We start from the raw sequence: 22,500 nt of genomic DNA, 5'->3' as shown, positions 1-22,500 counted from the left end.
AGTTAATGGATAGATAGTGAGGGTACAGAAAGGTCATTTCGGTGGGGGCACAATAGGTAAAGTGTAAGGCTATGGGCCAGGCAGGCCTGAGTTCAATCCAGCTGTGTGACCTGAAAAGTCCCTTCATCTCTGCCTCAGTTTCCTCAACTGTAAAATGGGCATCATGATCATATCTACCTCCCGGGTGGTTGTTGAAAAACAAATGATATATTTGTTAATTTGGAACATAGTAGGCACTATATAAATGCTACTTTTTACAATTAATTGTTGATGATGGTGATGGTGATGATGGTGACCCATGATGACGATGATGATGGTGATAACCCTGTAAAGGAGACTGAGAAGCAGTCGCCGAACAGGTAGGAGGAGACGCAGGAGAGGGCAGTGTTAGGAAACCAAGGGAGAAAGGGACACTCCAATAGAAGAGGCGGGTGAGCAGCCGGGTGATAAAACTAGAGGAGGTCAAGGGTTAGTGGCAGCCAGACCACTTGTTGAGGTACAGGAGGCATGATGACCTGGAGGTCCCTTCTCCCCTGAGAGGCTGGGGCTGCCCCATCACTACTGAGGTGACTTCCAGAGCAGCATTTAGCACTCAAAAATAAAGAGAGAAAAAGAAATTGGCCAGAACTGATCGGTGGCTGCCCATGAGCAATACAAAGACAAGGTCAAAAGCCCCAAGTGGTGAAGGTCAAGGGACTCAAAGGGCAGATGGCTAGTAGAGCTGTTTCAGGCTGGGTTCAAGGCCGGGAAGCAAGGTCATAGCAGAGAGGATGGACTGGAAGAATGAGGGGTAAGGGGGGAATTAGGGGTCATAGGAAGGTTTAAGAAGAGTGGATTCAGAATTCGAGATCCTGGAGGGCTCTTAAGAAGAACAACCTGAGGGGATGAGCTCTGGAAGATGGTAGAGTAGGATTCCCAGAGGTTTCCAGATTTCCCACACAAATTTTCCCCTTAGGACAAACATAAAGTGGGAAAAAAATCAAGAAGACTTAGGGGCAAAATAGGGGTCCTCCAGAAACAACGCCCAAGATTAGAAGAAAGACCCAGGGCTGAGATTAACCTGATTTGTTATTCCAGAGAAGTACTAAGTGGGGAGCCCTGGGATGAGCTGGGTGTGGCTGCAGGAACCACAGAAACTTTCACTTCCCAGACTATTTGTGGAATTGGGGTCTGAGTCAGGAAATTGAGGGAAGCTCAGCTGATCAGGAAGCAAGCCCAGCTGTGCTGCAGAGGTGTCACTCTGGGTGAGAAGGAAATAGCACACTGGGAGTGCAGAGGCAGGGGTCAGGGACACTACTGATTGTGGGCACTGGCCGGAGGGGCAGCTCTTGGCTTGGGGTTCCTGGTCAGAGGAGAGAGCTGAGATGAAGCCAGAGGCACCCCGACCCTAGGATTAGAGCTCCGTATACTAATACCTCTTATTTAAAAAAAAAAAAAAAAAAAAAAAAAAGAATTGGCAAAGAAGAAACCACCAAAGAGTAATATGAAAAGGCTCCTGCCTAGAAAGAACTTATAGACGAACTCAAAAAAGAATTTCAAAATTAAAAGACTTTGAGGAAAAACTTAAAAATAAAATAAAAATAAAAACACCCAAGAAAAGCAAGAAGATTATGAAAAAAAAAAAAGTTAACCAGCTAAAAAAAGTAGATACAGAGTCTCAAAAATGAAAATAACTCTGAAATTTAGAATTGGACAAGGAGAAGCCAGTGAAGCTATGAGAAATGAAAAAATAACAAAATATTATAAAGCGTAAGAAAATGGAACAGAATTGTAAAACATCTTATTTTAAAAAATAACAGATCGGAGAAAGTTCAAGAAGAGAAAATATAAGAATAATTGGACTGCCTAAAAGTTGTCACTAAAAAAAGGACCTTGACACAATAATGTATGGAATAATTTAAGACAATTGTCCTGGTGTGATAGAACAGGAGGGAATACTAGAAATAGAAAAAAATAATCACCAATCACTACCTCATTGAATCCTTTGTAGAAAACACATAGGAATATGATTGCCAAATTTTGAAACCCCCAGATCAAAGGAAAAAAAATTTCAAGAGCCTAGGAAAAAAACAATTCAAATACGCTGGAGCTTAAATACAAATTGTATGGGACTTCTCAGCAATCACATTAAAAGACTGAAGGTCTTGGAAGTAGATCGATGAACAATCACACGAATTACCAAAAATATCCAAAAGTATCATATCTGGAAAAAATTAGCTATAATATTGAACAAGAAAAAATGGACATTTGAAGAACTTACAGACTTTCAGAACTATCTGTCAACCAAACTGAACTTAAAAGGAAATGAACATATAAGAGCCAATATCAAAGATCGATTTCAAGGAACTCAACATGGACAAGGTGTTTATTTTTTACATAGGAAATGAATATCATATGTTTAAGATTGATGTCAACAATAGGGCAGCTCAAAAGAAAGATTGGGGCAGAATTAAGGTAAAAATAGTAATTATGTTTTACAAATGAGTTATAGAGGAAGAATAGCCACAGAGGCATTAGAGGGGAAGGAGGGCTCATAATTCCGAAAACTTACATCGGAAATGGGTTCAATACACAACATGACATATATACTATGAAGGGTATAGCACCCCCCAAAAGCTATAAAGAATCAAGGGAGGGAGAGATGGACGAATGAGGAAGCAAAGGATAAGGAAGAAGACAAGGGAGGGATCCATGGGATGGAGGGGAGAGGTTAAGTAACAGCAAGGCAAGTTAGGAGCAGAATTAAAGCAAAGTCAGCAGGGATAGGAAGACATGTGTGGTGTGTGTATGTGTGTGTGTGTATGTGTATATATATACATACATATAATATTAATATATTTTTAAACTATAGCTTGCTTGGAGGAGGGGAGATGAAGGGGGGAAAAGGAATAAAGTAAATAATGTGCACAGCAGAGAAAAAAAGAATAATTTACAAGATATAAAGAAAAAATGGACACTCATAAACATAATTTCTTCTACTAAAATATACTCTTTCTTGATTTATTCATGTGTTGTTGTATATTTTCACTCCTTCCTGGTGTTCTACTGGACATATGAGAATGTTTTGTTTTGTTTCATTTTGTTCTCTATTCCTTTTGTTTTTCGTTTTTTTTTTTCTTTTGTAAATAAAATAACATTTTAAAATAAACAACAAAAAGAGAAAGAGGGACCACTGTCAGAAGGCTGAGGCAGGATGGAAATGGAGGAAAGAATACTGAACCTCCTTGAAGTCAAGAACCCCGAATCAACAACGCTTTGCACACAGTAGGTACATCATGGATGCGTATTGAATCGAATTAGAGAGGCATGAAGATCGCTGTGAACACAGAACAGGTTCTCAGAGAGGTGACATGACTGGCCCACCCTTGGGGTGACTTACACAGACACAATCCGAGAGCCCAGCGGTCCCCAACTTCAAGTCAGCTCTCTCCACTCTGAGCCATTGCCTTCTTGGGCACACAAGTTCTCAGGGATTTTTAAAAGATACATTGTCGCCCTGGACACAAACATTCCATATTAGATACAATACACACAGACGCTAGAAGGAATCTAGAAACACTGTATATTGTATACCCGGACATGTAGCGGCACAAATGGGGACAGTTCTGGGCACACGTGGACCTGCTTGGGCCTGGTCACGTACACACGGAAACCCTTAGACATCACACACAAGCATAGCAACCGTCAGCTAGCCATCGCTCTCTTGTAGGGTCCACAGCCCCCCACAGAGCTATGGGAACCCCCGTCACCCTCGTGGTCCCCTCTAAAAGGACAGTCACTGGAGCAAGCTGGACCCCAGCCCAGGCCATGTGAGATTGGGCAAATGTTGTGCATGACTTCATATACACAATGGGGATCATATTTCTTCCCTCTCAGTGGATGGGAGAGGGGGTGGAGGGAGGAATTGGAAATAAAAATAGTATTTTTTTTTTTTAAGAGAAAGAAGGGGACAGATCCTGGATCATGCATTTCCCCAGAATCATCCTGCAGCACTCAGCCCCTCAGCACTCAGCCCGGGGAACACCCATGGGGGGAGCTTTCTGGGGATCAGGTGGGAGCTCAATCTTTTACCAGCTGGAGAAAGCTCAGGATACATGGCCGAATGGGGCGTTTCAGCAGAGAACCCCAAGTGGGGCCCCAAAGCGGTCTGAGTGTGGCACGAGCTCTGAAGCGTCAGCGCTGCCATGGCCGGGACAACACTCGGTGCTTCTGGGAGCGGCTGAAGGCCTCCCCAGAGCTCCAGCACTTTGCCCCATGGCCTGCCTGCACCCTCTTTGAGTGCCCGCCAGGCCGGACAATGGAGCTGCTGCCCCGGCCTAGCTGTGGTGCCCCGTGTCTGCCTTCATGTGCCCGCCGGATCCCACTTTGAGCACGGCACAGAGCAGGAGCCTGCGCCCTTCGTGCCCGGCCGGCCTCCCGGTCCCACCGTGGTCAAGGCCGCCTGGCTCAGCTGCCCTTCCCTACCATCAACACTGGCCCGTGGCCCGTGGCTCTGAAAGGGATGACAGAGGCTGAGACAGCTGCCCCATTTTACAGATGAGGAAACTAAGTCACAGAAAGATTCTGATCCATTCCCAATCCTGAGTCCTTGAGGATGGCCGCTGCTTCTCAAGACACACACCACCTCCTAAGGATGGGCAGCAGGGCTGCAGGTGCTCCCTTCCCCTCCATCACACACACTCAACACAGACACAGACACAGACACACACACTCACACACACTCACGCACACTCATACACACTCATACACACTCTCTCACACACACACACACACACACACACACACACACACACACACACACACCATGACAAAGCAGAGGGACACCCACAGCAGCTACTCACCCCTTTTCCGAGTTTTGAACCTCTGGCCTGTGAGCACCGGCTTCTGATGCTTATTCATAAAATTTCTGAAAAACAAAGAGGACACAGAGGGCTGAGGGGCCGTGGCTCATTAACACATTCGCCGAGAAATTGCTGGCAAAGCAAAGAATGGGGCGAGCAGCAGCAAGGCCCTTAATGGCTGCAGGTAGAGGGGGGGTGGGAATTGCAAAGGGGGGGGAATCGCGGCTCCAGTTCTAGACCCAGCAGCTGACACCTGGGTGGTTCTGGCTAAGTCCTTTCTCTCCTCCTCCTCTGCTCTTCTCTCAGCTTCCTCATCTGTGAAATGGGTGCATTAGAGCCTCCAGTCTATAATGCTGGGCCTCTCTGGGCTGCCAGATATCAGGAAGGAAGGGAGAGAGGAAGGAAGGAAGGAAGGAAGGAAGAGGAAGGAAGGAAGGAAGGAAGGAAGGAAGGAAGGAAGGAAGGAAGGAAGGAAGGAAGGAAGGAAGGAAGGAAGGAAGGAAGGAAGGAAAGGAAGGAAGGAAGAAGGAAGGAAGAAGAAGGAAAGAGAAAAGAAAGAAAGAAAGAAAGAAAGAAGAAGAAGAAAGAGAAGAAAGAAAGAAAGAAGAAAGAAAGAAAGAAAGAAAGAAAGAAGAAAGAAAGAAAGAGAAAGAAAGAAAGAAAGAAAGAAAGAAAGAAAGAAAGAAAGAAGAAAGAAGAAAGAAGGAAGAACGAAGGAAAGGAAGGAAGGAAGGAAGGAAGAAGGAAGGAAAGGAAGGAAGGAAGGAAGAAGAGGAAGGAAGAAGGAAGGAAGGAAGAGAAAGAAAGAAAGAAGAAGGAAAGAAGGAAGGAAGGAAGAGGAAGGAAGAAAGAGAAGGAAGGAAGGAAGGAAGGAAGGAATGAAAAGAAGGAAGAGAAAGTAGGAAGGAAAGAGGAAGGAAGGAAGGAAAAAAGGAAGGAAGGAAAGTAGAAGGAAGGAAGAAGAAAGGAAAGAAGGAAGAAGAAGAAAGTAGAAGGAAGGAAGGAAGAGAAGGAAGGAAGGAAGGAGGGAAAACAAAAGGAAGCAATCTCTGCCTTCAGATGGTCTGACCTCTAAGAGTTATATAAGCTCCCTAAGAGGCAAGACTTCAGTTATTGTCTAATCCGTTCTCCCTAGGGATTCAGCACAGAACTTGGGATCCAGCAGTATGGAATGCTTGTTGAATTGAGTAAAATAAACATCATGAAGAAATTACAAAACAGACCAGGAACAACTTAGAAGGGAGGGACACACACACACACACACACACACACACACACACACAAACACAGATACACACACACACACACACACAAACACAGATACACACACACACACACACAAACACAGATACACACACACACACACAAACACAGATACACACACACACACACACACACACACACTCACACACTGGGGCACATCCATAAATCCCCATTCAGTCTGTTCTGGTGGTTAATCACGGCTGGTCTGGTAAACATCCGTTCACAATTGAGTTTGATTTGCCAAATGAGGGGCTCGGCTCTCAGAGTTTTATCAATCCCGTTGTTTCAAGGTAAAAATAGAGTTTGGGGAATCGTCTTTCCCCAGGACTTCCCGACTTCCTTGGAACACAGCCATGTATGGGGTAGGTGGGGAGGGATTTTTTTTGGGGGGTACAGCTTGAATCAGGTGTAGCCTCTGAAATCCCTCACAACTCTCAAACTCAGGCTGGGAGATCTTGCTTTACTTTGAGACCCGGCTCAAACCCCATTTCCAGGAGTGAGGGACCCCTCTCCCCCCCAGAACCCGACTTGTCTGCACCTTCTCACGCTGACTCTCAACCACACCCCCTGCGCGCATCACAGGGATCCACCTAGCACAGCCCCCCCTGCCTCTGCTGATGAGGCGGACACCACTGGGCCACACAGCTGTCAGTGGTCACGTGAGCGGTGGGCGGCCCGGGCCACGGCTCAGCCTCAGAAGTAGGTTCGTGCTCCGGAGGCCTGGAACTTTCCTTTGGTTTGTGTGGCAGCCCCCAGCACAGGGTCTGGCCAGAGAGGGCCCATGATGCGCGGGAGGGGCTGGCTGGCTGGGGGGTTGAGCACAGCCAGGGTCCTGCTGTACTTTCTCCCTCTGCCCGCAGCAGAACATCCGGCACATTGGTTTTCAGTTCATGGTAACGAGCCTTTTTTCCTCCATGATATTTAGCACATCTCCCTTAGCAACAGCTTTCCCACAAACGCTCGGGCCTCTGCCTGAGTCTGTTCCTGCGCCCGGCGCGACCTTCTGCTCGCTCTTTCCAACCTCCGATGGGCAGCTCTCTTTTAAGTCAGAACACAAGAAAGACAAGCAAGGCTCAGTTCGGTTAAGAGCCTTGGCCAATCGCTCCTTGTCCTTATGTAATTGATAAACAGCAGGTCAGGTCAGCGAGGGCTGACTAATGGCCGCTGCCTGGACGCTAATCCTTCCCTAATTCCAGATTAGACTGGAAATAGAAAGGACGTGCTGAGCCCCCCTGGCAGATGCACCGGGCCGGGCACATGGCGCTCAGATGACTCAGCCCCGCTTCCAGGGCCCAGCCAGGGAGCGAGGCCGGACGTTCGGCCCCTTGGGCTCCATTCAGGGCTTTCTGTGTTGGCGGCCCCCGCTGTTCCCCCATAAACCCTTCACTTGTGGGGGGGGGCTGCTGCAGAGCTAACAGGGCCCAGCTCCAAATCCAGGGCTCCGTGCCCCTGTACCTGCTTCTCTGGGCTGGCTCAGAGCTTGGTGAATCATCTGCTTCGGGGTCTGCCCTTTCTCCTCGCAGAGTGTCCTCCCAGGTTCTGAGCCCTTCTCCCTTCTGTGTGACCTTGGAGGCTGCTGCCACATCTTCAATTAGAGCTCATGGGCCTTTAGGCTAGAAGAGTCCGCAGAGGTCACCTTCCCCTGTTCTCCAAATAAGGAAACTGAGGCTCAGGCAGGGGAAGTGACTTCCCTGGGATCTTGCAGCCAAGGGATTCCAGAGCTCCGCTCCCCTGGGAGACTCAGGGCGAGATCCGGGAGAGACCCAGGCCTTAACTTTGCTGTACTTTGGAATAATGTGAATCGCATCCAACTAGAGATTCAGGGACCTCCCGGGCTGGAGCAATGCCAGGGGCACGTGAGGCGCCCTGCCCACCCGCGCACGGTCTGCACAAACAAGGCTGTTTATGGGGGTCTCGCTAGGACACCGACGCCTTCTCCCCCGAGCCCTCTCAGCTCCAAGAGTCAGCCTGCCCCCTTGCAGCAGGAGCCCCGGGGTGTGGGGAATGGGGGATGGGAGGCCACAGCTCAAATCTCATCCCTGTGACTGGCCCCACTGTGTGGTCCAATGCCTGGCACATAGTAGGCACTTCACAACTACTGGCTCCACGACCTGATCTCCCCCCATTAATTATAATAAGATAACAATAATCGATGCTGGGCAGCTAGAGGCCGCTGTACTGCCCAGAGCACTGGAAGTTAAATCTCATTATCTCATTCCCCAGTTCAAATCCAGCCTCAGGCACTTCCCAGCTGTGTGACCCTGAGCAAGTCACTTCACTGTCTGCCTCAGTTTCCTCATCTGTAAAAGAGCTGGAGAAGGAAATGGTCACCCTCCCCAGTATCTTTGCTGAGAAAACCCCACGGGAGACCATGAAGAACCAGAATGACCGAAATGACAGAGCAACCACAATCGCTGACTGGAGGAACGCCAAGCTTTCTAGAGCATTTTACACATCATGTGATGTGAATCTTAGGACTCTGGGAAATGATAACGCAGAGAGGGTCACTGGCTTTGCCAGGGCCCCGAGTTGGAGGCGTCTAAGGCTGCCCTTGAACCTGGCTCTCCCTAACTTCTGGGCCCGTCCTATCACACCCCCCCCCCCATTACAGAACCAGTGGGTCCTAGGTCAGGAATTAGCAGGACCTTGGAGGCCATCCAGACTGGCTCCTTTAAGGGAGGGAGCGGAGGTCCAGGAGAGCAGTTGGCCTGCCCTGAGTCACCCGCTCTCAAGCTCCTGACATGAGCCTGGAATCCAAGTCACAACCACACTCCCTTTTGTGCTAGGGGATGGATTCTCCACACCGGGAGTCCCTGGCCCTGAGGAAATCCCAGCTCCTTCATGACCCACTCGTCTCCTCGGGCAAACTTGGCCATTTTTGAGATGTGCAGATTGTCACATATCAGTCACATAATTCTGCATTCCAACATGTAAATGGGTCCCAGCCCGAGGCCGGGGACAAGTTTCAGAATAAAACACAACGTTTGCCCTTCTCAAGATCAACAGGCCATAAGCTCAGTCTCCTTCTCTTCCTGCTTTTCGTGGAAGGAACGTCGGAGGAATCCAGGCCTTTTCCAAGAAGCCTCCCCCTGTTTCCACACTTTCTGTGTGGAAGGCCGGCATTTGGACAGCAGAGGTCCTGCCTTCCAAACCGAGCTGGGGGCAGGGTGATGGAGCGTCTCCGGGACGCCGTGAAAGCTGGAATTGTCCCGGCCGTTTCCTCCGGACGCCCAGGGCCCGGTGTGAGCCTCGCCCGAGCCGTAGAATAAGGCGCGGTCAACTGGACTCCGGCAGTAACCTGGTGCTCTCCCCGTGGGAGAAGCAGCAATTCCTCGGGCTTACAGAAACTTACAGAAAAAACCAAAATACCCTCCTTCTGCACTCCCGTGGAGCTAAAAATAAGGCTCCGAGACCAGGAAGGCTCACTGAGTAAGGCGGGCCACGCCACCGGGCCGTCCCGAGGAAGGTCTCTGTGGGCCTGGTTACTCCCAGAGCCAGAGATCCGCCCGCTTCTGGGCAGGTCCTCCCCCCCAAAAGCTGATGTCGTGCTTGAGGGCCATCACCCAGCTCCAGGCTGAAGCCCCCTCCTCCCCTCCTGGGGACACTGCCATCACTTGGGATGTCAGGAAACTTTCCCCCAGAGCCTAAGGTTGTTCCCTTTTATTTTCCACCTCACTCTTTGGGGACAAACAAAAAACAAGGAATCTCTCTCAAGAACCTTCTGTTTGGAAGGCCCCCAGCCCACTGTGCCCCAGCATGCACCAGGTGCCAGTTTCTGTGGGGGATGGGGTTTTGCCATCACCAATTCCTGGCCCTGCCCTGGCTCCCTTCTGGTCCTCCTCGATCTTGACACCTTCCCATAGAGAGCAGCTCCCTTTGGCCAAGCATGCGGCTGCCTCGTCTGTAGTTACGGAATGTTATCCCGCGTCCCCCCAAAAAAGGGCCATTGAGAGCTTTTGTGCTCGGGGCTTCCCTTTGCTGAGCAGTGCCCCCTCCCCCTTACTCACTGCTTGTGGCCTGTAGCCACCACCCACGGGCTGGGCTGGCCAGGCTCAGAGACTCACCGCCAGAATGTTGATCCTCCATGAATCAGAGGAAACTCATAAACATGTTCTCTGAAGGCCCAGAGAGGCGGCTATCGAGCTTGGCGGAGGGACTAGAGCCCTGAGAAAATCACAGAGCTTTCTAATCCCAGACAGGAGCGGGGAAGCAGACCGGCACCGGGGCACTGGGCTGGAGGCCCAAGAGTAGGGGCGGCCTCTACTCAGCCCCAGTCGGAATTCGAGGGAGGAGGATGTAGGAGTGGGAGCAGGAAGTTGGGAACCACATCAGTCCGGATCCAAACCTGCCTGTCTAGCCACGTGGCCCTGGGCCATGTAACCCCCAAGGGCCTACAAAGTGAGGTCCCCGGCTGCCTGCCTGAAGGGTTCTAGACCTGTGATCCGAGGGACCCTGGGAGAACTAAAAGTGGGACAGAGACGGCGGTCAGGGGGGGAGGAGAAACCCATAACCTTCTCAAAGGCTGCAGATCTGCATCCTCTGGCGGGCCAGGACACCCGGGGAGTGCTCAAGACAGAGGCTGCCCTACACACATACAAACACTACACACACATACACACACACACATACACACACACAAAAATCACACACACTACACACACATACACACTCAAACATTCACACACCCCCACAATACACACAACACATTATCCACATGCATATATATATACAAATGCACACATACACCCCCCCCACAACACATACACCCCCACACACAACACATACACACTACACACACACACACACACATTTTCCATAACAGGGAGCACTGACCAGACCCAGTCACCACTGCCCAGCTGGCAGGACCGGCCCCCCTTTCTCCCTCTGCTCCCGCCCACCCTCCTGACCCCAGACTAATCTGGCTTTCGCCCGCTCCCGCCTGGCTTTCCAAGCAGCCCCCCCGCCCGCGGCTCACAAGGGCCCTCATTCACAGTTGTCTTGACGACGCTGAATGGCGGACGGGAGGCCCCGTTGGCTGCCTTCTCCCCAAGCAGGTTGCTTGTTTGTCCAAAGGGTGACTGCCATTTATTGAGCTGCTCCTATAGGAAAAATACTGGGTGTGAAAGGGAGGGAAGCTCAGCATCTGGAGCCTGGGTTCATGGAGCTTTTGCGTGTGAGCCCGGGGCAATGGCGTCCTTTCTGGGCCTCCGAGCTTCCTCACTTGCGCGATCCAGGGAGTCACTCAGGCCAGCTAAGCCATTCTCTATATGAAGCTTCTACTTGGGGAGACCGAGGGGCACGTGGAAATAAATGTTAGAAATCAGCCCCTGCCCCCGAGCCAGGGTCCTCTCCACCGACTAACAAGAATAAACAACCGAAACAATAATGATAACTAGCTTTTATGTAGCCCTTTAAGGTTTGCAGAGCATTTTGCAAATATTATCTCAGTTTTTCTTCACAGTTAAGAGGGGCTATCATTATCCCCACTTTACAATTGAGGAGACTGAGGCAGATAGCACTTAAAGTGGCTTGCCCAGGGTCACTGGATTTGAACTTGTCTTCCTGATTACGGGCCCAGCCTGTGGTGTATATTCCAGACAAGCAGCTCCCCATGTCAACAAAATCACAGGAAAGAAAGGAATGATCAGCGTGGGTTTATAAAGTGCCACCTTTGTGCCAGAAGCTGAGCTAAGCAGAAGGGAGTCTGGGAAGCCAGGGAGCCAGGTCGGCCATACGGGGCGATCCCCCAAGCCCCCTTTGTTCAGAGAGAGAGAAAAGACCAACACCCAAGTCCCAAGGACAACCGTGAAGCTTTCTCGTCACCAGGTTCTTCTTCCATTAGATTGCAAACCCCTTGAGGACAGGGTCTGTGTGTCTTTTTTGCTCATATTTGTATTCCCAATGCTCAGCCCAGTGCCTGCACACAGTAAGCACTTAATACTTGCCTAGTCCTGTCTTGTCTCATACACACAGCTCTATTTGATCAGAGACAAACTAAGGTCCAAACGGAAGCCTGGTGAGCCTCGACCCGGGCCATCCCCAGTCGTCCTGATCGGCCACTGGATCCGGCCCCCCTCTCCAAGGGGGCATTTCAGCTGAGTCTGGAAGCAGAGGTCTCCAAAAAGAGGCTAGTGAGGAGGGGAAGCGACCAGCCACAGGGAACAGCCTGTGCACAGGTGAGAACATGGACAGCGGCCAGCAGGCTCCTTGGTGGTGGAGCAAAAACTTTGTTGAGGTGAAGGGATGAGGACTTGGCCAGAAAGTTCCGAGAACTTACAAGACTTTATACGATAGAGACAATAACTGATGGAACAGGGGACGATCTAGATCTCCTTCCACCCGGGTCAAGAAGCTTCTCATTTGTCCCCTGGCCCTCCAAATTACTGTAGGGAACAATCGCCTGTCCTTGTTCTGAATTCCCAGGGTTCCCAACCTTCTTGAACATGATGTAATGGGCCCTGACTTGGAGGATGCCCTTGGGTAGCTCTGGTGGAACAGTTCCAGAGAGCCCATCTCCCAAGAACAGGCGCTGAGTCACCGGCCCCTTCTGGGAAGCGCGGCTCTCCTCTTCCGGGCCTGTCACTTGGGTCGAGCTAGAAAGTCTCTGCGGTCCCTCCCTTATGGGATCTGTGGCAAAGATCTCCGTCTCTCTTTGATTGGGGCCCTCGGGAAAAAGAGGAAGAGGGGAGCGGAGGCTGAGTAAGGGACAGAAACCTGCCCTGCCTGCCCACACTTCAGAGGCAGCGGAGTTCTCTGAGCTTTTAGATGAATGGTTTCATAAAACTATGTGACCTAACATTGAATTAAATTCCCAAGGATTTTATAAGCTCCTGCTTTGTATCAAAGGGAGGCTCTAAAGGCGGCCGGGAACCGAGGAGCTCAGAGCTTCCATTCCATCCAAACTCCATGCTCAGAATCCAGGCAATCATCCAGAGGACCTAACATTGAATAAATCCACAAGGATTTTATAAGCCCCTGCTTTTTGTATCAGACTCTGTGCTAAGTACTGAGGCCACAAAGGCGGCCGGGAACCAAGGAGCTCCCAGAGCTCCCATTCCATCCCAAGAGAAGGTGGGACATCCAAAGTCCTTACACGGATTGCAGACAATCATGGGGGGGGGGGGCACGAGGCAGGGCCATAGTAGCTTGGGGGAAGGGCCTCTTCTAGGAAAGATATTTTATAGGAGGCAGTACTTAGACCAAGTTGAACAATGTCAATACTAAAGACATCATGACGTGATCTTGCCTGAGATGTGGATAAAGAAGATGTCAGATCACAGCTGGGAACTTTGTGAAATGGTTTTTTCTAAGGCAGTGTGTGTGTGTGTGTGTGTGTGTGTGTGTGTGTGAGAGAGAGAGAGAGAGAGAGAGAGAGAGAGAGAGAGAGAGAGAGAGAGAGAGAGAGAGAGACAGAGAGACAGAGAGAGAGACAGAGAGAGAGACAGAGAGAAACAGAGAGAAACAGAGAGACAGAGAGAGAGAGAGAGAGAGAGAGAGAGAGAGAAACAGAGAAAGACAGAGACAGAGAGAGAGAAAGAGAAAGAGAGAGAAAGAGAGAGACAGAGAGAGAGAGAAAGAGAGAGAGACAGAGAGAGAGAGAGAGAGAGAGAGAGAGAGAGAGAGAGAGAGAGAGAGAGAGAGAGAGAGAGAGAGGAGAGAGAGAGAGACAGAGAGGAGAGAGACAGAGACAGAGACAGAGAGAGAGAAAGAGAGACAGAGAGAGAGAGAGAGAGAGACAGAGAGAGAGAGAGAGACAGAGAGAGAGAGAGAGAGACAGAGACAGAGAGACAGAGAGAGAGAGAGAGAGGGAGAGAGACAGAGAGGGAAGAGTGAGGGGAAGAGGGAAAAAGACAGAGATGAAATGTAAAACTGCTCTGCGTCCTTCTATTTATCAGTTCTTCCTCTGGAGGCAGAGAGCAGTTTCCTTCTTAAGGCTTTTGTAGATGATTTTGAGTATTTACAATATTCAGAATAACCTGATTGCTCAAAGTCATCCTTAAAACAGCACTGCTGTTAGCATATACAAAGTTTTCTTGGTTCTGCTCATTTCACTTTTCTCTCCTTCCTGCAAGTCTTTCCATGTTTTTCTAATACCATCCTGCTCAGCATTTCTTATAGAAAAGAGTGTTATTACTATTAGCCATTCCCCGGTTGCCGGCATCCCCTCACTTTCCAGTTCTTCACCACCGCAGAGAGAGCTGCTAAGTATTTTAGCCCAAACGGGTTCTTTTCCTTTTCCCTCGATCACCTTGGGAAACAGACAGTGGATTATTGGAACAAAGGGAATTGACAGTTCGATAACTCTTTCAGCAGGATTCCAGGTTGCTCTCCAACATGGTCGATCCGTCCACGTTCCACAACAGTGTCTTAGTGTCTGTGCCAGAAAATGGAATTGTCTTAGGAAGATTGGGAAGGTCACCTGGCAGGATGAGGTACCAGATGCTGAGCCTCTTTCTCAAACTAAACTGCCAAGAATTTGAACTCTGCGGCAGAGGCAGAGCGCGCTCCAACGGGCTGGCCGTGAAGCCCAAATGCCAAATGTACTTTTGCCTAAAAGGTTATTTTATTGAAAATTCATCCGTGGCAAGTGCTCATGGGAAAGTTGGAAGTGTCTCTCTAACGCACTCTGATGGTGATCTCTAACGCACTCTGTTGGTGAGACGTGGGAGATGCTGGCACAGGGCAGCCCATCATGGCGTGCCCTCGTCTCAGAAGGTGTCAGTGGAATCATGGTTGTTCAGAGGGGACATGAGATGGCCCAGCTTGGAGCCCTCTCCATCCAATGCTCAGACTGACTCTCCGTGCCTGACCTGGGGCAGAGCCTGCCAAGCCCTCGCTGGTCCGATCAGCCACAGCCGGACCCCTGGACCTTGACCCCAACATCATGAAGCCATCAGTCCTCTCTGAGCACATGGGGCAGAGACTACAAGCTCCTTCTTTCCATACTCTGCAAGTTCCTCTCCCAGGCTTGAACCATCTGGTAGACCGCGTGGCCCACCTCCATCTCCAGCAGCTGATGTTCTGCTGGGAGCAAGGACCCAGACCTCTGGCCCTTCTAGACAAAGGGACTGAATCTCACCAGGGAAAGCTAGGAGACCACAGGGAGAAAGCCGGCATCCCAGCATCTCTGAATGAACAGCATTCACCTTTGCCATGGCCCAGTCAGGGCCTTGGGCTCCTAGTAATCAGCCAGTGGTCTCTTTCTCTCACTGCCCCCTTTCTCCCATTATACTATCTCTCTGGGGGTCCATCAGTGACTCTTTAAGGATACCCCCACTAACAACCTCCTCAATCTCTGTTTATGACTATAATAGACCGACTCCAAATTCTACTGATTTACGGCTTATTGCTGGTGCCCCCCATCATCCCTGGCCACCCCCCAACTCAGAGATCCTGTCTCTGTCCCTGTCACTGCTCTCCCTGTCCACAATGATTCCGAAGTCACTATGACTCCATTCTAGAGAATTCTCTTTAGAGTCCCTTTTACTCCCTTACTTCTTGGGTCTATCATTCCCTCCCTTCTTGCTCCCATGTACAGTCCCCTGTATGACACCTCTCACCCCTAGGCTGATTCTAGAATGAATGGCAGGCAACCAAGAGAAAAAGCTGACGGAGCTTCAGGGTATCCAGACCTAAGAGGATTCTGGGAACCTCCATGGTCCAGACAGACCAGATTATTCTCAGCTTGAAGGACCCAGAGAGTGCAGGTTGGTGGGAGAGGATTAACATGGCACTTGTCCTAAGGAATGGAAGGGACAGCTCAGAAGTAGCTTAATTATTTTCTCCTTGGAAATTAAGCAGGAAATAATCAACTTATATTGGATGTACACTAATACTGAAGGGAAGGGAAGAGAAGAGAAGGGAAGGAAAGGGAAAGGAAAGAAAGGGAAGGAAAGGGAAGGGGGAAGGAAGGAAGAAAAGGAAGAAAGGAAGAAGGAAGGAAGGGAGGGAGGGAGAGAGGGAAGAAGAGAGAAGGAGGGAGGAAAGGAGGGAGGGAGAGAGGCATTTGGAAAGCTTCATAATATATTGCTCTAAGAATAACTTCTCTAGAGTATTTCTTATCTGAAGAGACTAGCTACAGTATTTTAAAATTAAGGCCAATTCTGCCCCAGAGGAATAAGTGGGGAATATTGAACCTGCTGGGTACTCCGAGGGAGCCTGGGGCCACCATCTGTTCCTGTACCCGGCACAATGTCACCCAGTACAGAGATGTTTAGCCACAGAGGCTCTGGCCGGAGACAGCCAGTGGCCACCGAACTATTAACCTTCTACATGTCAGGCCTGCTTTAATGGGGGGGGGGGGCGGCAGATGCAAAGAAGCCAGGGTTTCTGAGAAGTCCCAAACAGGACAAACAAAGCCTGGAGGGTTTAAGAGACTCCACTGAGTCCCTTGGGAAAGCTCCTGGGTTCCATCTTGGAAATGATCTTCGATCTTGCACCAATCTCTCTTTTGAATTATTGTCCTTTTTCCCCCCAATTTTCCCCATCTGAAGGTTGTACCCCCATTCATGCTTCCCCCAAGGGAAAATCAGACAGTGCTCATTCCTCAATGTTTACTCCAAAGGGAAGGCCCTCAGCTTCTACTCAAGCAGCTAAACTAACAACAGATTGTCCTAGAGAGAAGGAGCCCCAAGATTCCCACCAGAGGCCCCGGCCCACAATTCGGCTCCCTTTCTACCATCAGTGACTCATCCTTCTGCCCCCAGGGGCCTTTAAAGTCCTCCAGAACTGGGTGATATTTAAGGTGAAGATCCCTAAACAAACTGAAGAGTCAAGAATCCCTCCCTTTAGGCAAAGCCCAGCTCCCTTGGGAACCAAGTCAATCTTGCACACTCCGGGCGCTCTGCTGTGAACAGCCTCTCATTTCTCCTTAGAGATCCCGGCTCTCCAGCCCTTCAGGACTCACGGTACCGTGTTCTTCAGCTTCCCAGCTTTGCTGCTCTGGCCCAGGAGTAACTCAGGCCTCTCAGCTCTGTCTCTCCAGGGCCGCTTCCAGCCCTCGGGTTCAGCAGCTTCCAGCTTGGATGAGGAACTCTTCACTGCCAGGGCCATCAATCATCCCCGACGTCCCAGAGACCTTGGGATTGGAGCCTTGAGCTCCGGATTCCTCAAGAGTCCATCCCACAGACTTCCAGTGCTGGGTCCCAGGGGTCTTTTCCTGTCCAGCCCCCCAAAGTTTGTCCTCTCCATAGGATCATGGCTTTAGAACCATCTGACCTCTCCACCTCAGTTTAGAGGTGAGAATGACGAGTCCAGGAGAGGTGAGGGTTTTCCCCAATTCTCTGGAGATTTGTTTTCCCTTCTAAAGGCCTAAAGCTAGTCCAGGTGTGGGAATGGATGAGACAACTTCTCAGTTGTACAGGAAACGGGAACAAAGCCTGGATATATCTCTAGATGCCATAGGAAGTCTGATTGGGCAGGCTGAGGTGGCAAAGGGATAGAGTGCTCAGCCTTAAAACAAACATTTATTAATCCTGAGGCTCCAGGTAAATCATTCACCACTGTGTGCCTTAGTTTCCTCAACTGTAAAATGGGGACAATAATGGAATCTATCTCCCAGAGTAGTTGTAAGGATCAAATGAGAAAAATATTCATAAAGTGCTTAGCACAGTGCCTAGAACACAGCAGGAACTTAACAAATGTTTGCTTCCTTCCTTTTGTGTGGGCTAGACAAGAGGTGTTCAGCCTCAGCTTAGGTCTGTTCCATCCTCCCCCGCCCCAAACTGGTCAGATGAGGATATCTGAGGTGTAAAGGGTCTGAAGGACATGAGACTTATTGCCCAGTGGGCATCCTGGCAGCCTCCACAGAACTGCTGATGGCAGCACCTGTACTGGGACCCCAAACAGATGGGCTATATTTTGAGGGCTCTCCCAAGGGCCCACCCGAGGGGGGAACTCTCCTAGGGATTCCAGCAAAAGGACCCCCGGGTGCACTGAGACACCCCACGACCCACTCCTTCTCTAGCCCTGAGCCCACACTCCCTTGATCTCTTTGTGACCTTGGAGTATGGACCATCAGCCTTTTGGCCAGACGCTTGTACCAGCTGTTCTTCCCCTGCCATCTTGGAAGATCCTCCTTCCTAAAAAAAAACAATTGTCTAGCTGATGGATGAGATCATGCATTCTCATGGTGGAAAGCACCCCAGCTCATGATACGTAAAATGAGAAGGACTCCTCCAACCCTCGGGGCTAACTGCAGAGTCCTGAAAGAATAGGATAGCCACACTCTGGACCAAAGTCATCAGGGCAGAAGGGTGTTGGGAGCAGGAATCCCAGGAGTCTACACACGCTACAATTCTTATTCAACAGAATTGATAGATCCCGATTATATAACCCGAGGAGCTCCAGTGAGATATGGCATTTGTTTTTGTAAGGTCAGGAAGATCAAAGAAAAATTAAGACTATTGAGGACGGCATTTCCAACACTCTTGTGATGGAAAGAGCCATCTGTAGAAACAGGACTGTGGGGACTAAATGCCAATCCCAACAGAGGATTTTCACCTTTTTTGTTGTTGTTTGCTTGCTTTTTGTTTTCCCTTTTTGCTCTGATTTTTCTTGCGTAGTATAATAATTATGGAAATGTGTAGAGAAGAATTACACATGTTTAACATATATTGGATTACTTGCTGTTTGAGGAGGGGATGGGAGGAAGGGAGGGAAAAATTTGGAACACAAGGGTGAATGTTGAAAACTTTCCATATATATTAAAGCTTTTTATTTATAAAACATATGCATGGGTAATTTTTCAACATTGAGCTTTGCAAAAAAAAAAAAATCTGTTCCAAAATTTCCCCTTCTGCTCCCCACCCCCTCCTCTAGATGTCAGGTAGTCCAATATATGTTAACTATGTTACAATATATGTTAAATCCAATATATGTATACATAGTTATACAGTCATCTTGCTGCACAAGAAAAATTGGATCAAGAAGGGAGGGGGAAAAAAAAAAACCTGGGAAAGAAAACATAATGCAAGCAAACAACAATAGAAAGAGTGAGAATGCCATGTTGTGGTCCACACTCAGTCTCCCCCTCCCAGCTCTCTCATTGGGTGTAGATAGCTCTCTTCATCACTGAACAAGTGGAAATGGCCTGAATCTTCTCATTGTTGAAAAAAGCCACGCCATCAGAATTGATCATCATATAGTCTTGTTGTTGCCGTATATAATGATCTGTTGGTTCTGCTCATTTCACTCAGCATCAGTTCCTGTAAGTCTCTCCAGGCCTTTCTGAAATCATCCTGCTGGTGGTTTCTTACAGAACAATAATGTTCCATAACATTCATATCCCATAACTTACTCAGCCATTCTCCAACTGATGCACATCCACTCAGTTTCTAGTTTCTTGCCACTACGAAAAGGGTTGCCACAAATATTTTTGCACTTATGAGCCCCTTTCCTTTCATTAAAATCTATTTGGGATATAAGCCCAGGATCAAAGTTTGATAACTTTTTGAGTATAGTTCCAAATTGCTCTCCAGAATGACTGGATCAGTTGACAATTCCACCAACAATGTATTAGTGTCCCAGTTTTCCCACACCCCCTCCAATATCCCTCATTATCTTTTCCTGTCTTCTTAGCCAATCTGAGAGGTATGTAGTGGTACCTCAGTTGTCTTAATTTGCATTTCTCTGGTCAATAGTGATTTGGAGCACCTTTTCATATGACTAGAAAGTTTTAATTTCTTCATCTGAAAATTGTCTGTTCATATCTTTTGCCCATTTGTCAATTGGAGAATGGCTTGAGTTCTTATAAATTTGAGTCAATTCTCTATATATTTCAGAAATGAGGCTTTATCATCACAACCTTTGAATGTAAAAGCATTTTCCCAGTTTATTGCTTCCCTTCTAATCTTGTCTGCATTAGTTTTGTTTGTACAAAAACTTTTTAACTTAATATAATCAAAGTTATCAATAATGATCTAACTTTATTTGTGTGCAAAGTGTTTTGTAGTTTTGTTCATATAGTTCCTGACTTTCCCTTGGCAAATAGATTCCCAAACATTTTATACTATGTAGGTAGTTACTTTAAATGGAATTTTTCTTTGTAACTCTTAACTGTTGGATTTTGTTAGTGATATTTACAAATGCTGATGATTTATGTGGTTTATTTTGTATCCTGCAACTTTGCTAAAGGTGTAGATTACTTCTAATAGCTTTTTAGTAGAACCTCTGGGGATTTCTAAGTATACCATCATATCATCTGCAAAGAGTGATAATTTGGCTTCTTCATTATCTACTCTAATTCCTTTCATCTCGTTTTCTTGTCTACTCTTAGAGTTAGCATTTCTAATACAATACTTAATAGCAATGGTGATAGTGGACAACCTTGTTTCACCCCGAATCTTATTGGAAATGGTTCCAATTTATCCCCATTATATATGAAGTACAGTAATGGTTTTTAATAGATGCTACTGACTATTTTAAGGAAAAGTTTTTATTCCTATACTCTCTAGTATTTTTAATAGGAATGGATATTGGATTTTATAAAATGCTTTTTCTGCATCTATTGAGATGATTATATGATTTTTGTTAATTTGGTTACTGATATTGTCAATTATGCTAATAGTTTTCCTAATATTGAACCAGTCCTCCTTGAATATATTTTGAAAACAAAAAGCAATTATAAAAAAAATATTGGGGCTAGGTCCCAGCCCAGTTCCTGGGGAATATAGCCATCATTGACATTTATGGAACACTTTAAAGCTTGAAAAATGCTTTCCATGTCCATGTCATTTATCCTCACAGCCACAAAAGGAAACTGAGGTCTGAAAGGCAGGTGTGCAGAGCTAGGAGGATTCCCAGACCCTGAAATCTAGGTCTTCTCAAGGGCATAGTCATAGCTCTAGTCACATCAGGATGGGATGTCACAGGGCCGGCCCCCTTTGGCAATCCCACAATACAGGTATTACTTAGCACTGAAATTCTCACAATTCCTGGTCAGCCATTTTGAGAATAACTAGCAGAGTGTCTCTAAAGCAGTAGCTATATCCACATTTGCATTTTCCCTGGGTCAATGTTCTTCTGCTCCTTGGCTTGCTTTCTGAGCTTTTTTCTGTTTCTGATGTTAAGGGATTAGAAGAGGGACTTGAGAAGACCCATGGGGTTTCTGCTTCTGGGGTGTCAGATTCAGTACTCTTCACAATAGGGTGACTCTGCTGGGTGCCACCTTAACTGTGACTGTGTGTGTTTCAACCCTCTTGTGCAAACAGCAGGCACTTAATAAATGTGCTCTGAAGTTAGCTGAATTTCAGATATCAGATAGTAGGGACAGGTTCAGTCCCTCAAAAGTCTACCTGAGAAGGACATTTTCATATATTTTAGGGGCAGTCTTACTAAAGCCCTTCATTTTTGGCTTTGAGATTTTCTGAGACAGGAGAAGATGGGAAATGGGCCCCCACAGCCACAGGCTGTAACTCCAGGGTTAAATTTATGACATGCTATTTTTAAGAAGAGTTAGATGGAGAAGAGATGGTTTCATGTATAATCCTCTTTCTCTGTTCTTGGCAGATGGAAATGTTCATGTTTGTTGATATTTTGTCAAGTTCAGAATAACAAAGAAGAAAAGAAAATTGATTCCCTCGATTTCAAACCTGATCTCATGTCATTTGAGTAGATGGAGGGAATTGAAGGGAGGGAAGGATGGTCACTAAATACTGCCTGGAAGTCTCAAGGCAGAAGGTCTTTCCTTTTGTGGAACATCCTCTATACCCAATTCCTCTCCTCTTCCTCTGTTCCTAGATCTAAAATTCACCATCCATTAGGGAAACATGTTATCTTTTTTTTTGTAGCTTCCACATTCAGGGAGTCAGTCAGTCAATAGGCCCTGGGTTAAGTGATAGATAAACTTTTAAGCTGTCAACAATCATTAAGTACCTACTGTGTGCTAAAAACTGGGCTGAGCTAAGCAGTTCCTGCTCTGAAAAAGTAGGTCTGGTACACCCAGAGAAGGAACACTGGGAACTGAATGTAAACTGTTAGCACTACTGTCTATCTACCCAGGTTACTTATACCTTCAGAATCTAGTTCTTAACGTGCAACAAGAAAATTGGATTTACACACATATGTTGTATTTAGGTTATACTGTAACACATGTAAAATGTATGGGATTGCCTGTCATTAGGGGGAGGGAGTAGAGGGAGGGAGGGGAAAATTTGGAAAAATGAATACAAGGGATAATGTTATAAAAAAATTACTCATGCATATGTACTGACAAAAAAATTATAATTATAAAATTAATAAAAAAAAAAAGTGGGTCTGGGCAGCCAGGGAACCAGGTCAGCCATTATGGGGTTATTGTCCAAACCCCAAAGAGCCTCCTTTGTTCACAGGGAGAGCCCAGGGTGGTGACAAGAGGAACACAAAAGGCCCAAAGAAACCACGAGCTGTCCTTGGCATG

The 22,500-nt window shown here is 47.7% G+C and overlaps 1 protein-coding gene across 1 annotated transcript in view; it reads right to left on the bottom strand.

The window, feature by feature from the left end:
• Positions 1-22,500, bottom strand: part of BZW2 (basic leucine zipper and W2 domains 2) — a 64,349-nt gene that overhangs the window by 36,368 nt on the left and 5,481 nt on the right. Inside the window, 1 exon segment of the mRNA XM_074268748.1 lies at positions 4,842-4,906. Coding sequence (XP_074124849.1) covers positions 4,842-4,899 — 58 coding nt within the window. The 5' untranslated portion in view covers positions 4,900-4,906.

This window comes from Sminthopsis crassicaudata, chromosome 5, assembly GCF_048593235.1.
Source record: "Sminthopsis crassicaudata isolate SCR6 chromosome 5, ASM4859323v1, whole genome shotgun sequence".
Classification (NCBI taxonomy): domain Eukaryota; kingdom Metazoa; phylum Chordata; class Mammalia; order Dasyuromorphia; family Dasyuridae; genus Sminthopsis; species Sminthopsis crassicaudata.
Note: the sequence above shows the minus strand (reverse complement) of the source record. Positions and strands in the feature narration are given on the sequence as shown.